General features: G+C 34.9%; 4 protein-coding genes across 8 annotated transcripts; 3 read left to right on the top strand and 1 right to left on the bottom strand.

Annotated features, from left to right (window-relative positions):
- Nucleotides 1-1855: 1855 nt before the first annotated feature.
- LOC140879930 (zinc protease PQQL-like) lies at nucleotides 1856-9183 on the top strand. Of its 5 annotated transcripts, none has more exons than XM_073283912.1 (21): nucleotides 1856-2148; nucleotides 2644-2890; nucleotides 2975-3100; nucleotides 3213-3350; nucleotides 3439-3573; nucleotides 3679-3936; nucleotides 4001-4138; nucleotides 4253-4322; nucleotides 4406-4619; nucleotides 4837-4942; nucleotides 5287-5520; nucleotides 6223-6387; nucleotides 6469-6618; nucleotides 6698-6789; nucleotides 6948-7029; nucleotides 7133-7216; nucleotides 7308-7424; nucleotides 7495-7605; nucleotides 7738-7818; nucleotides 8215-8409; nucleotides 8656-9183. In XM_073283912.1, exons 1-21 carry the CDS (start codon nucleotides 1934-1936, stop codon nucleotides 8731-8733), a joined length of 3036 nt encoding a protein of 1011 aa, XP_073140013.1. In that variant the 5' UTR covers nucleotides 1856-1933; the 3' UTR covers nucleotides 8734-9183. The 5 variants fall into 5 exon arrangements, with proteins under 5 accessions (XP_073140013.1, XP_073140018.1, XP_073140017.1 ...); XM_073283916.1 differs by having other exon boundaries at nucleotides 2012-2148; nucleotides 2649-2890; nucleotides 2970-3100; XM_073283915.1 differs by having other exon boundaries at nucleotides 2012-2143.
- Nucleotides 9184-9304: 121 nt separating this feature from the next.
- LOC140879931 (uncharacterized) lies at nucleotides 9305-12559 on the bottom strand. The gene is made up of 7 exons (XM_073283918.1): nucleotides 12345-12559; nucleotides 12145-12206; nucleotides 11915-11998; nucleotides 11002-11056; nucleotides 10047-10182; nucleotides 9710-9760; nucleotides 9305-9578 (listed from the first exon to the last, which is right to left on the bottom strand). The coding sequence occupies exons 1-7, from the start codon at nucleotides 12457-12459 to the stop codon at nucleotides 9479-9481; spliced, it is 603 nt and encodes a 200-aa protein (XP_073140019.1). The 5' UTR covers nucleotides 12460-12559; the 3' UTR covers nucleotides 9305-9478.
- A 653-nt stretch (nucleotides 12560-13212) lies between these two features.
- LOC140878168 (uncharacterized) lies at nucleotides 13213-13740 on the top strand. The gene is made up of 2 exons (XM_073281779.1): nucleotides 13213-13316; nucleotides 13392-13740. The coding sequence occupies exons 1-2, from the start codon at nucleotides 13213-13215 to the stop codon at nucleotides 13738-13740; spliced, it is 453 nt and encodes a 150-aa protein (XP_073137880.1).
- A 337-nt stretch (nucleotides 13741-14077) lies between these two features.
- Nucleotides 14078-15650, top strand: LOC140884636 (small ribosomal subunit protein eS30z/eS30y/eS30x). Its single transcript, XM_073291455.1, has 3 exons — nucleotides 14078-14209; nucleotides 14311-14448; nucleotides 15283-15650. The coding sequence occupies exons 1-3, from the start codon at nucleotides 14206-14208 to the stop codon at nucleotides 15327-15329; spliced, it is 189 nt and encodes a 62-aa protein (XP_073147556.1). The 5' UTR covers nucleotides 14078-14205; the 3' UTR covers nucleotides 15330-15650.

Consider the following 15650-nt stretch of genomic DNA (forward strand, 5'->3'; position numbering starts at 1 on the left):
TTGGATCTTATTGTCAAAATTATCAAAAAAAATATAATACTATGAAAATAATATAAATAATTATATATATATATAATAGTTTTAGAATTTTGTCATAAATTTTAAACATATATTAAAAAATAAAACTATTTTATATTTTAATTTTAAAAAAATTGATAAATTATGTAAAATGATGGGTAAGGCGCATGGTGGGTATTTAATAAAATATATAAGATAATATAAAAAAGCAAAATATATAAAAAAATCTTTTCTAAAAAAGTAAGATATTTTAAAAATAACTTATTTTGACAGTTTATAAGCTGTTTGTAAAATATTTTACCAAGATTCGAAGAGTTATCAACTTCAAAACATCTTATAAACTTAACCAAACATCTTTTTTTGCCTTATGATAAATTTTATAAGAAACAGTTTTATTGGATTAGACAAGAAAAAAACATTAATTTTTTATGTAAAATATTACCTTTTGTTTGAAGTAGATCAATTGACTCACGTATGTAGATTTTGTATGATACTCTCACAATAACGTATAAGGTTGCTAATTGTCAAAAGTTTTTATAATACATTATATATATCCTTCTTATTAATTAAGATTAAACTCGTAAAAAATTAATTTTGTATGCCAATGAAATTTTTAAAAATTCCAAAATTTCCTCTCATATTGTTTTTTTAAAACGTGTTATATTATAAATTAAATCAAATATTTCTTTATTTCTTTCAATTTTCAATTCAAATTAAATATTCACCACCACATAACACCTGATAAAAATAAAAAAAATTTATGCTACACATGCACACAATTATAAAAGTCACACATTACTTGAAATTACAAAGTTATTCTCAATTTACGAGAAATTTTAAAATTACAATAGTATTCCAAACATGTAACAATGATTATTGTATAGTTATATATATATATATATATATAAATTTTCAGCTGACCAACCAATCAGGCCCAATGCATGATTGATTGGCATGATAGGTGGACAACATAGTAAAACTATATATATATATATATATATAATTTTTATAAAAACAACTATTTTTTTAGAACTCTTATCTTTCGACATCCGGGTTCATTGTTAATTTGACATGTAATTCGACTGTTGGTAACATCCTTTACAACTAAGTCAGTAAGGGCATGTTCAAGGGGCGAGGACATCTCACGAGGAAAGCTCCTCGTGCGATGATGCAGGCAAATCCCGCGCGGAGACCTTCCGCGCGATGACCGGCCTGCAATCTTGTTTCTTTTTTATTTATTTATTTTTTATTTTGTTTTTTAAATCCAATTGTCAGATTAATCTGAACTATTGGAGATCCAACGGTTCAGATTAATCTGACCCTTTAAAATATAAAAAAATAATTTTAAAATTATAAAATTAATGATAAAAAAATTAATTTGATTTGAAAAATAATTTATTTTGTCATTGGTAATTTGTTTTAATTATTTGTAATTTTAAATTTTTTTAATTTCGTGTATTTTTTATTTTTTTGTAATATTAAAATTTTTATTATGTGTAATTTTAATTTTTTAATTGTACAAATTTATTTTGTGTTTCAATAAAAATATATTTAATAGAATAAAAAATTAATATTTTAACATACTCTCTACAACATCATCTCACCCTCGTAGAACCAAGCAATGAAGTCTTCATCGCTGACATCATCATGCAATAAAGTTATCAACTTCATCTCACCAACATCATCTCACCATTGAACGTGATCTAAAAATGATAATTTTTAAGTTCTTCAAAACAAATTGTTTATTATTATTTTTAATTCAATAATATATTATATATCCATATTTTCTTCGAAAAAAAAAATTATATATCCATATTAGTGCACATAAAACCTTTTCCATTACCCGAAGAAGCATATTTACGCAGACATGAATCTTTAGGGGAAAATTGGAATAGATAACAGAAATTGGAACGACATGGATTTGTTGCCGGGAGACTCGCCGCAGATCAGGGCCAAGAAGACACCGCGCTTCCGCTCCTTGAAGCTCCTTAATGTCAACTATGATGACTTGCTGCCGGAGAGTCCGTACGGCGCTGACTATGGCCGCCTCGCCAATGGCCTCACTTACTATGTCCGCTCCAATTCCAAGCCAAAAATGCGCGCAGCTCTTGCACTTGCCGTCAAGGTTGGGTACGTATTCGTTTCTATCTTTTTGCAAAAAACAAAAAAAATTGAAATGGAAGTAAAGGCTTTGTTTGCTCGTTCAATCATTTTCGTTTTTTTTTTTTGGGTTTCCCTTGGAATATGATTCGGTTATTGGCTAAATTGTGACTAGAACTATTGGATGAAAAAGTAGTAGTCTTTTTTTCTTTCATGTATTTAAAGGAGTCGTGAAGTTTCTCACAATTTCATGGGCTCATGGCCAATATGAAAAAGTATCTCATGTCCTGAAACTTCCTTTTCAAATGTTGGTTTTGCCATATTAATGTTCTTCGTTAAAAGACCCTAGACCCTTACTTTATGAGTGATTTCATTTTTCTCGGGCATCAATGGAACTCTTTTCAACTCAAATTTGAGTTCTTTTTTATCCTTGTAAAAACGTTTGTCAGTTACATTGGCATTCTTGACCAATCAGTTTCTTAATTAATCGGCTGTCTACTAAGCACATCTTTTGACTCATGGCAGTTCAGTTTTGGAAGAGGAGGAAGAGCGTGGAGTCGCTCATATAGTCGAGCATTTAGCTTTCAGTGCAACTACAAAATATACCAATCATGATATTGTTAAATTTCTTGAGAGTATTGGCGCAGAATTTGGTGCCTGTCAGAACGCTGTAACTTCAGTTGATGAAACTGTTTACGAGTTATTTGTTCCTGTTGACAAGCCTGAACTATTATCTCAAGCTATTTCAATTTTGGGGGAGTTCAGTTCTGAGGTACAAGACTTGTTTCATTTATTTACTTTGTGGTATACTGTGTTTACAATTTTTTCAAACACCGTCACATGTTTTGTAGCACAGGTTCGTGTATCAGCTAGTGACTTGGAAAAAGAAAGGGGAGCTGTGATGGAAGAGTATCGAGGAAGCCGAAATGCTAATGGAAGGATGCAAGACGCGCATTGGGTTCTCATGATGGAGGGCTCAAAAGTAAAGACTTCTCTTTGTCTGGATTTATCATAACATGGACGTAGGCCATTAGTTCCTGAATCATTCATTAATCCTTCTTTATGGGGAGCATAATATCCTTGTCTGTTAGCAGTATGCAGAGCGTTTACCAATTGGACTAGAAAAGGTGATTCGCACAGTTTCCCCTGAGATTGTGAAGAAGTTCTATAAGAAGTGGTACCAAATACAGGATATGGCTGTGATTGCTGTAGGAGATTTTCCTGATACACGGGTTAGATGTTTCTTAAAAGTGCATTATTTTTTGGAAAATTACCTTTGCAATCATGTTAATTGCCTGCTTTGCTACTTCTCCATGGTAGATAGTTGTTGACTTGATAAAGACTCACTTTGAAGGCAAAATTCCAGTTGTTGGTCCTACAGTCATGCCACGCTTTACAGTACCTTCACATGAGTTGCCACGCTTTTCAATCTTTGTGGAATCTGAAGCAGCTGGGGTCAGAATATGGATTCTTCATCTACTTCTACAGTTTTCGATTCCACTGCCTTTTGTAGGTGACATATATATATTTAGCCTGATGTTGTATTCATAATTGTGACAGTCGGCAGTGATGATCAGTTGCAAGGTTCCGGTCGCTGAGCTAAAAACCGTTAAGGACTATCGGAATTTACTATCTGAATCCATGTTTTTTCATGCTCTGAACCAAAGGTTCTTTAAATTATCTCGTAAGAAAGATCCACCATACTTTTCATGTTCAGCTGCTGCAGATGTTCTGGTTCGTCCAACAAAGGCCTATATAATGACTTCATCCTGTAAACAAAATGGGACTCTTGAAGCATTGGAATCAATGCTGACAGAGGTTTGTCTGTTATCCCATTGTACTAGCAATTTAGTTGTGCAGATCACTCATGCTTCTATTTTAGGTTGCGAGGGTTCGAACACATGGATTTTCTGAACGTGAAATATCTTTTGCCCGTGCTCTGTTACTATCAGAGATTGAATCTGCGTATCTAGAGCGAGATCAAATGCAATCCACCAATTTACGAGATGAATATATGCAGGTGAGTGATGTTCTCTGACTCATCATCACTCCCACTTTTTAGGTTGTGCATAATCAAAAGTTTCATTTTGAGTAAAACTCTTACGTCATGTCAACCTTCCTATTTTGTTTGCAGCATTTTCTTCGAAATGAACCTGTTGTCGGGATTGAGCATGAGGCTCAACTTCACAAATCTCTTTTACCCTGTAAGCATTTCGCAACTCTCTTCTTTTTGTCTTGTTAATAGCGTAATGTTGCAATATTGACTTGTTTTATTACGTGATGGTAGATGTATCGGCTTCTGAGGTATCCAAATATGCAGAGAATTTCCGTACATCGTGTGGCTGTGTCATAAAAACAATTGAGCCTCAATCAACTGCTACAGTGGATGATTTGGGAGCTGTTGTTTCTCGGGTCAATTCTTTTGAGGAAGGCCAAAGCATTTCTCTTTGGGACGAAGAACACATCCCAGAGGAAATTGTTGGGGTAAAGCCAACTTCAGGGTAAGTTTAAAACACCTTAATAGCTAAGCAGGATATTCCTAGAGCTTGTAGTCCAAGTCAAGTAGCTCCTTCTACTGATTCATCATTGGTTCTGATACCCCTGCTCATCTCTTATAGGAGAAATTGCTCTCATGAGTTCATCGTACATTTAGATGCAGCTACTTGGCAATTTCACAGTTACACAATTGTTTGATTTTAGATTTTTACTTTTTCCCAGTCATGTGGCACATCAGTTTGAATATCCTGGCATCGGCGCAACTGAGTTTATCCTTTCTAACGGAATGCGTATTTGCTATAAATGCACGAACTTCCTTGATGACGAGGTACCGTTACTCTTTTGCTTGACTTGTGTTTCAAGCTGCATAAATAATAGAATGCAATTAGCTATTTGAGCCTGTGCGTTGTAGATGTAAGTCTTCATAATTGAATTGTTTGTCTTTTATCATGTTTGTTTCTCTCTTCATATCTTCCAACTATTTAAACTTTAACAGACACATATCTAAATGATGCAAGATTGAACTTTGGGAGTTATTATACTTGAAACACTCTGTAGGCCATAACAGGGAAACAAAATAAATATTTACATTGGAGCTAAAAGTGATACATTATTTTTTATGTTGGAAAATATGCTGCTCTAAAATGTTTGCATTTAACTACTTTTCAATAGGTTCTATTCACAGGTTTCTCATATGGGGGTCTATCTGAACTCCAAGAACGTGAATATTTCTCATGTTCAATGGGTCCAACTATTGCTGGAGAAATTGGTGTTTTTGGATATAGACCTCCAATGCTTATTGATATGCTTGCTGGTAAAAGAGCTGAAGTCGGCACCAAACTGGGAGCATATATGCGAAGTTTTTCTGGTGATTGCTCGCCTTCAGACTTGGAAACTGCACTTCAGGTGTGTCTGTTGAATGAGATGCCTATCAGACAATCTTTTTTCTTCCTTTTTGTTTCAGCAGTCCATGACTCTTTTTTTTTTTATGTGGATGTTCTTTCGGGAGATTTTGTCTTTTTACTTTTAGATTAATCAGTGTTAGATTAATAAAGTTATCGTATCATTGTTAGCATTTTATAGTCTTTCAATATGACATGTCATGGAAAAGTAAAATATTACTCTTACATTTAATGAAATCATATTTGTTCTCGTATTTTCTCTCATCACATTGCAAATTGTATTTTCTGTTGATTGTTTTTGTTTTGTTTTGTTTTAAAAAACAATTGATTTTTGTTTTGAAACTTGGCAGTAGTGAAAACTCAAATTGCTGAAAAATTCTCATTATTTTTCTTTTTTTTCCATTGTGTATTTGCTCAACATATCTAGTTCCTACATCGTGTTTGCTGAAGTTGCTGGCCATATAGAAAAAGCGACGAGCAATTATTTTTTCACCACTTCTGTGAGGCGAAAAAGTTGTTCATATCCTTGCAGTATTTTTAAGTGCCTTGCTCTGCTTGCTTAGGGCTTTTTTCATTTTACACTTGGCTTCCTTTCATTGGCCTTTTGTTTCGCTCAAGTAGTTTTATTTACTGCTGGTTCTTCATGTGTAAGTAATGTCCAGATAATATTCATCAGTGTAAATGTTACTAATTTTCTCTCTTCCAGTTGGTCTATCAACTCTTCATGACTGACCTAGAACCCAGTGAAGAAGATGTGAAAATAGTTATGCAAATGGCGGAAGAATCTGTACGTGCTCAAGAGAGAGATCCTTTTAATGCATTTGCAAATCGCGTGAGGGAGCTAAACTATGGAAGTTCATATTTTTTCAGAGTAAGCTAGCTAAAGTTATTAGGTTTTTAAATTGTCCAGTATTTTCTTGAGTATTACATACTAGTTGATGTTTCCTTGCAGCCAATTAAAATTGGTGACCTTCAAAAAGTTGATCCATTCAAATCGTGTGAATATTTTAGCAACTGTTTTAAGGATCCATCGACCTTTACAGTTGTCCTTGTTGGAAACATTGACCCTGCAATTGCTTGCCCTCTGATTTTGGAGTATTTGGTCAGTGCTAGAGGTCCCTCTTAGCCTATTTTTGGTGATATGGATATCTTGCCTTACAGGCCTTTGCCCTTTTGCACAGGGTGGGATCCCTAGACCTCCTGAGCCTATTTTGGATTTCAAACGTGATGAGCTCCAAGGCTTACCATTTACTTTACCCTCAACTGTAATTAGGTAGATATAATACATCTTCGTGCTATGAATAATTTCTACAATAAGTAATATCGATGGGATTTTGGTTGTGAAGTGGGAACTAACCATTTTGCATTTATCCTCATCTTTATTTTCCTTCAAATTGGTATTGCATCTATAATATTCGGTGTTACCTGCAGAGAAGTAGTTCATAGTCCCATGGTGGAAGCCCAGTGCTCTGTCCAGCTGTGCTTTCCCATTGAGCTCAATGATGATAACATGGTAATGATGTAACTTTACAATGCCATTTTGATCTATCCAGGAATTGAGACTTATTTTATTTTTCCTGACGTATGTATCATGTTTACTTCTGCATATACCACAGATGGAGGATGTTCATTTGGTTGGATTCATGAGCAAGCTTCTGGAAACAAAAATAGTACAAGTCCTTCGGTTTAAGCTTGGGCAGGTCTTATTGTCTTTATTCTTCTCTGAGTTCACTTTATTCAATGCGGGTATGTCATGATGCCAATATTTCAATAAAATAATGTACGTCTCAGATTTACTCTGCTGGAGTTTCTGTCTTCCTTGGTGGTAACAAACCTTCAAGAGTTGGTAACATTCGTGGCGACATAAGTGTTAATTTTTCTTGTGATCCTGACATTTCTTCAACACTGGTGAGCTGCTTCAACTTTAATGATTTGTCTCCAATTAAGCTGATATCTGAAATCGCAATTCAATACATAGGTCAATCTTGCCTTGGATGAAATTTTGCAACTTCAAGAAAAGGGACCTTCCATTGATGATGTGTTGAGTATCCTCGAAATTGAACAAAGGGCCCATGAAAATGGATTACAGGTATTTGTTTTCTACAGTTATTACTTGGATTATGCTTGTATTCCATATGGTTGCTTGCTTGAATGACAATGAAAATATCTAAGTTTTATGAATTTCCCATGCCATAGTTTACACAAATTCTTGTTCTTGTAGGAGAACTATTATTGGTTGGAGAGGATTCTTCGCAGCTATCAGTCAAGGGTTTATTCTGGCGATGTCGGTGCTTCCTTTAAGGTTAAATGCACTGTTCTATTTTATCTTTCTTTGGAAGCTGCTATTTCAAGTTCTTGGTATCTGGCAACTCAACCGTTCTATTTGATTTTACCATAAAAAAACTCGACAGTTCAGTTGAGAGAATTGTGCCAACATAGTCGCAGACTAAATGCTTTTGGAGGCCATCCATTGGTAGTAGACGACCATCTGCTAGAGTTTCAAAGTTCCTCTTAGAAAGAAATTTATGAACAGTTGCATGCGATGTCTCCAATCGTGTTGTAAAATGAACACATGAATAAAGTTTAAACTAAGTGTGTGCTGTTTCCTTCTTCCCATGATTGCCATTTGATAGAATGATACTTTCTTCTAAAAAATTAATCTCGGAAGTTTTTTTTTTTGGGTTAATCTTACTTGCAGCTTCAAGATGAGGGTCGTACCAGAGTAAGAAACACCTTGAGTCCTTTGACAGTCCAATCAGCATTGCAAAGGATTATACCTTTTCCTTGTACCAAGCAGTATACGGTAGTAATTCTAATGCCTCAGATATCTCGAGTCCAGAGGATAAAATCATTCATCCGTTCTGTCCCATCTCATTATTGTAGGGATGCTAAGGTCAGTGCTGTTATTATATTAATCTTTTTTCTTCCCCTTTGAAAACAGTTAGTATACCATTCTTCAATCCAACAGGTTCTGATGTTCCATTTATTCCATATAGATACAGATTTATACTAAAGTTAGTCTTCGTCTAACAGATTCTGAAGTTAGATTTATTCCACTCGTTTGTAAACCGTTCATATTGATTCCACTTATTCCTCGTTAATTTGCACATTTCTTTCAACCTCGTTTTATATGCTGCAGGTTTTAGCTGGCATTGCTGGTGTGGCAATTTTGGCTCTTAGTTTATGGAGACACTCGCGACGAGCTCTGAAATCCTAATCCACAGTGATGCAACAACCACCAGGACTTGATGACATACGGAAGGATTGGTTTCTAACATACAGAAACCGAGTTGATTTGGAAATTTTGTGTGAAAGGCGAAAATAATTCTCATCAATGTGGATTTTTTACCTGAACAAACACGAATTGTTCAAATTCTGCAAATGGTTGCTTACAGGCATAATTCAACCAGAGAACCCCAAGACTCTGTAGCGGTGAAATCAGAAGTGCTGCTAGCCTGCTATTCAGCGACTCTCTTTGTTGCCTCCATGTTACTCGAGAGGTATTGTGATACCCATGGTTATGTCTTCAACATCAGTGCTCTCATACATGGTAGACTCGCCCAACACGTTCTTTATAACATTAATACTTGTCTTGTGCATTGGATTTATATATTATTACCTTGATAGTGTATTTCATTTGAATTTTAAAATAATCTATATTCATGCATTTGCCACAAAGAGAAGTAGACAAATGGTTATGCTTCAGGAGCATAATGTTCGAGTAATTTGTGAGTTCACTGGATGAGGATAAGCTTCAATCACTAAATATTTCAGAAGTAAAGACATCATGCTGAAATAAAACCTCTATATCCTATAGAGTCTGAATCTGACGCCAAGAATACAAACCAATATTTTACAGTCCTAAGGAAGATCTAAGCGTATATACATGAGATGTATTGCAATTGAAACAGAAGAAATGACTTTAACCGAGTTACTGACAATCACAACTGATGTACGTGTTCTCAATAAGCCTTGTAAGCATACATATATCCACGAAGTTTTCTAATTTCTTCGGATGACTGGTTGAGTAAATGATCCACATAAAGGCATAGTCCAGTTCCACTACAATTTGGGAAAGCATTTGTGCAGTGTTAATAAACTATCATGTCAGACATCGAAGTTGCAAGTTCAAAACCCGCTTTATTCTGGAGTTACATTAAAAAAAAACATTGAAAGCAAGGTGCAGGGTTTACCTCAGTGGCCCTAGAGGAAGCCATATTACATCCCACCGAAACTTTGTCAATCTGCAGTACAAGTTAAATTTATATTCATTTCTAAAAATTGATTCAGTTATTGTCACAACAGCAAATGCAGTCTGAAGTTGGTGACTGCAGTTTTGCATCCAATTCAAACATTGGTAGTCACAATCATGTCGCAAATCCTTGTATTTAAAACCAATACGACACTGTAATTTACTCAATTTTCATTGAAGATCAAAATGTCGACCATAAGAAAACCAAGGAACTTTTTATATGAGAAAAGAACTGGAAACTCTGGAAATAAGTGGTGATTCCAACATTTAAAAGCTACCTCAGCATGTGGTGCAACCAAAAGATCGCCAACATCGTCCCAGGTAATAAAGAGTACCGCAGCCACAGATGATGGTGTTTTGAGTTGTGTAATAAGCCAGTGATGAGCATCAGGAACACTATAACAGCTGCTAAATCTATGGCACAATTAACAGTGTCATTATTGTGATAGTTAACACACTCTAAAAAAGGTAAAATCCACCAAACAAGAATAAGACAAACCAGATGCATCAATTTTGTTTAATAGGTCTATTGCAGATTGTGACAGGATATAGAATAGCGGTAAGGTTGCTCCATTTTATCATAGATGTTCAAATTGACAAGAAGGTATTTAAATTTAGTCTATAGGAATGATGACTGTGATCTCATGAAGTAAGGCTATGTCGAAGGGGAAAATGGTCCCATACAGTGGCATCTATCTAATTTACTCTGATGGATTGTCAAAGTTGATCTCAAATGGAATCAAGATGAAAAATCTTGATTTACGGCTTCCTAAATGCATACAAACTTCTTCATAGAAAGGAAAGCTTGAAGAACTAATTAAGTAGTAGGCATGCTGCAATGTCGACGTAATATAAACCACTCCTTGCACAAGAAGAAAATAAAATTTTACTTCAAGCAGAACACTTTGACATTGTTTTCAGAGTAGAATGCATTTCAAAGCACTATAGCATTGTTGCGCAGAGACAATACTATTTGATATTCAGGTAAATTTCTATAAAATTGTGAGTTGTGCCTGCCTAACTGACTTATACTAGGGAAAATTCATCTCATCTTTCCATGCCTCCTAAGGGCAGTACAAAACCAAAAAACTAGAGCATTCTATTAGGAGGATTGTAGAGCTCTCGGAGAATAAATGCCCAAACATAGCACAACAGCTCATTAGTGTACATAATGAGATGATTATCTTGCTTCACACATCCATCTGCCTGTGAAACCAAGAGAGAGAAGCAAACCTGCAGCCACTATGCTCCACGCATCAACCTCATACATGAAGTAAGCATGAAAACGCTGCATGTGAGATAAAAATGACAAACATCAACATGAGAATCGGTATCATAGGCATAGATGCCAGTACATTTTCCGATTGTTTGCTTCAATCTTTTCCTATAGTATGGAATCAGAAATCCAAAAACAGATTTGTACGTCTCCATAAAGTTAATCCTAATCAATACAATATCCAACTGTGGATGACGAAAACGAACTTCTTCCCTTTTTGTGTGAGATAATGCAAACCGAGACCTTTGCATTCTTTAAACAGGGTTATTACTTATTCGGTAATTTGAAAATTAATTCAGTTGATCATTCCCCAGACTCCTAAAAAGACAACTAATAGATACTGATGTTTGATATTCAAAGAGAAATATAAAATTAAAAAATGAGAAGGTTCAAAACAAAATATAGAAAGAGTAAAAGCAAATCCAGTCTATACTATTTGATCTTGTACCTTCAATTTTATCAGAACAGTAACTGGGATAATTAAAAACAATTTTGATTGTACTTTCTGTTATGTTTTCAGGCATTGATATGAACAGAATCTGTGGAGATAGGGAGATGCTAGAAAATTGTTGTGAAGGACCGACTCTTTTGCTATTGCCGAATTCATTGCTATTATCAATTCCTTAGTAGCATAAAATGCAGATAGAGCAACAAAGAAGATTCAAATATTACGCGTGCCACTCTCAAGATACATAAACCAGGCTTGTGATATCAGAATAGAAACGTTTTTACAATTTCAAATCCTTGAGATACCAATTACCACACACTATGTGAATAGTGAACAGGTTCATGTGCACATTAACAGCAAAACACCTATAAAACGGATATTTATAATTGTGCTCCACAGTCATGAGTGGGGAGAGAAAATACCAGTTCCCAGGGAGAATAAGTCTGTTGATAGATTGAGAACACGAGGAAAGACAAATAACACAAGATCACACCACCGAACACACCCTGGGACGCATAAGCAACCTCGATTAAAAATCAAGAAGAAATTCGAACTAATCCAACCTCATCAACAAAATCAATACAATAAACAACACACTACACAAATAGAATACAGCAAAATGAATGTGATGCGCATTCATCATAGTCCATACCCTCCATATAAAAGATTGATAAGCTTGACTCTTCTCAAATGATCGAACCAATTCTTCTTGCTCTGAATACATTCATGTGCATACAGAATTTAAGTAAGAGCGCAGTGAAACGATTCGACTAAAAGCTAAAAACTCAACCTTCCAAACAAAACTGAAATTCATGACAAAAAAAAAATGGTAAGACGAGCAAAATCAGAGACCTTGGGAGTCGATGGGGCGAGAATCGTCGCGTGTGGGGAGGGAGTAATCATTGCCGCCAAAATTCTCGTCATGGGAACGAACTTTCCTCCATTTCCTCGAGAGCGTCTGCATCATTTGAAAGCAAGGAGAAAAAGGCAGCTTCTTGAAAATTGCTTTGGGAAAGAATTTACTATTCAGTATTTTTTCAGAAATTTAAAAATAAGATTTCCACTTTTTTTTTTTTAAATAATGATTTTCCACCTTTTGTTTCTACTTGAATTTTTATTTTAAAGAACCAACATCACGAGCTAAGCTACTTATGACTAAATATATACTCCTTATTTTGTGTGACATTTTTATTTTCTTCTTCTTATTATTGATATTTCATAAATATAACTTAGATTTTATTGTCAAATCGAGAACATGATCGTATTTGGATGGAATGATTCAGATTTGAGAAAATATTTAATTGAAAATTTTGAAATATTGATTGTATATTGAGATTGATTTGGAAAAAAAAAGAAGAAGAGAAAATTATAGTCAATTGACTCATTTGTGCGTATTGTTTTCAAGAATCTATATATATAAATAGATTTTAAAAATTAAATCTATATATAATCCCTCTTGAATCTTGATCATGGTTTTGTTTAGTAATATCATTATACATAAATAAAAACTATTTTTTTGCCCTGCTATAAATCATTGGTGGAGTAAGCCTGATTTTGTCTCTCGGTTCAAAGTTGCTAAGAGGGCCAGTATCATGGAGCTTTGTTTGTGGACGCAAACACAACTGTCCAAGACAAAGTTTGAGGAATTTGTGATTCTAGCATGGGCTGTTTAAAAAAAAAAAAACAGAATTTTTTACATGGCGACAGATCGAAATCTCTGATGGCGCAGATTACTTGGAGCTCGGCTTTTCTTACTAATTTTCAGGAGACAAAGAAGATGGAAAAAATTCCTGGTGTGAGCGTTAAGGAAAGTGGGGAAACAGTGTGGAAGCCGCCGGATATTAACTGACTTAAGCTCAATGTTGATGCATCCTTTAATACCAATCTCAATAAGTTTAGCGTGGGTGGAGTGGTGAGAGATAATCAGGGTCGATTGCTGTTAGCTTTCGGAACACAGATTAATCAACCGCTATCGGTGGTCCATGGTAAGTTGTTGGCTATTCGAAAAGGGGTCAAACTGATTTATGAGAAGAGTTTCAGAGATGTACATGTATTAACCGATTCTTTCTTGGTGGTGCAAGCAGTCACGGCTGATCAGGAGAATCTTGGACATGAAGGATTGTGCGCAAAAGACATCAAGCGAAAATTGAAGAAACCGGTGGTTTCGAATTTTTTCCATGTTTCTAGATCGGCTAATAGAGTAGCTCATAATATTGCTTGTTTTGCTTCTTCCACCCCTCACTTGTAATAGACGATTATCATCAATAAATTTACAAGTTTTTCAGTCAAAAAAAATAAAAACAAAAACTATTGTTCAATAAATTTACAAATTTTTCAGTCAAAAAAAAAATAAATTAAAAACTATTGTTTAAAAATATCATCTTGCATAAATGACTATTATTTCTAAAACTAAAAAATCTTACGAAAAAAATGAGTAAATTTTATGAAATGAATTTTGGATATATGCTCATTAAAAAATATTACTTTTACTGTTAATTGACCCGTGATTCAGAAATTAATCACGGTTCAAGTGAAAACCCGGCCCATTTAAACACTTGATGAAATATTATATTACCGTGAGCAAACACAGAAAGAACTTGTGGATACAAAGTACAATACGGGAAATACACAGAAACCCTAGTCCTCCTGCGTCATTTGCTGCCGGCGGCCGAAAGCCTCTCGAAGCTTTCAGGGAGTTCCGAAGAACTTGATCATGGGTAATTCGTTTAGAAGCTGAGCTCGGGAAGTAATTGTGATTTGAGATACGTTTATCTCTATAATTGACGATTGATTGTAATCTAATTATGGAAATGTACAGGTAAGGTCCACGGATCGCTGGCGCGTGCCGGAAAGGTGAGAGGACAGACGCCAAAGGTGGCGAAGCAGGACAAGAAGAAGAAGCCCCGCGGCCGTGCTCACAAGCGTATGCAATACAATCGCCGTTTCGTCACTGCCGGTACCCTTAAATTTTGTGCATTTATTTTGTCTTGTTCTATTTTTGCTGAAAGAATACTAGTCTAGTGTTGGAGCCTACATTAGTGAATGCAGGATCAGTTGCTTACTTTTTACATGACATTATTGTTCTTTGGGAATAAAATACTTATGTGCATTTTAGAATGTTAATGCTCAGGCAAGGAAATGACAAAAGATTTAATTTTTTTTTAATTCAAGTTCCCCTTAATCATTCGAGTCACTAGTTGGGTAAAAAAATCTTAAGTCTAAAGCACATTTTGCCTTTTGGGTTGCAAATTGCAAATGCTTTGTTTCATTTGAGGTTTTGAGTATATTAGGTTGGTTTGGATTGATGATTTGATTTAGATGGACATATTTTGATTTGAGAAAGTGCTTCAAACTTGGATTTTAAATGGTGCATATCGGATTTACTAGTATTAACGAAATCGTATAGGTTGTTAGGGAGTAAATTTAATCGCGTGTCTCAGTTATTTTTCCATGGAGTTTAAATTTCTAGAAGTATAGTCGTTTGAAATCCACTCATTAATCCTTTGATCAGATTTAAATTCACTAAGCCAAACTCAATCATAAGTTAATTTCATCCAAACCAGCCAAAATGTAATTTCAATTTCCTCGGTCAAAACACAAGTTTAGGTAATGTTATCAGTTAACCATGTCCGTAATGCATCTTTGGAGTATATAATTAAATATTTGTTGATAAATTTTGTTTCTTTTCGGAAAAACCATGTTCAACATTAGCGTGGTCCCGTCTAGATGAAATATTGAGTAAAATTCTTGTTATATGGGATTTGATTGTTTTTATTTCGATTTCTTGCAGTTGTTGGCTTTGGCAAGAAGAGGGGACCAAATTCATCCGAGAAGTAGAGTCTCAAATGTTATTCTTTTACCCTTAGGTGAACAAATTATTGGATTGTTGCAAGATTCATGTGTTCTGGCACTTTCTTCTGAATACACACTCACATTCCAAGTAGCGATGACGTTTGTGTTTGAGGCTATTCACACGCCAAAGTGTGTGATCTGGTATTACTGATTTTCTAGTGTGTTTTCTTCTTGGTATTTATGCCTTTTAACTTCTTTTTGCCCACTCTTGATGGATTTCTTTGGCCGGCTGGTGTCGCAGTTATGTATTTTACTTTCTTGGGACCAAATGATGAATCAGTAATGAAATTGATTGATATCCAGAAA

The sequence above is a fragment of the Henckelia pumila genome, chromosome 2, assembly GCF_033568475.1.
Source record: "Henckelia pumila isolate YLH828 chromosome 2, ASM3356847v2, whole genome shotgun sequence".
Classification (NCBI taxonomy): Eukaryota; Viridiplantae; Streptophyta; class Magnoliopsida; order Lamiales; family Gesneriaceae; genus Henckelia; species Henckelia pumila.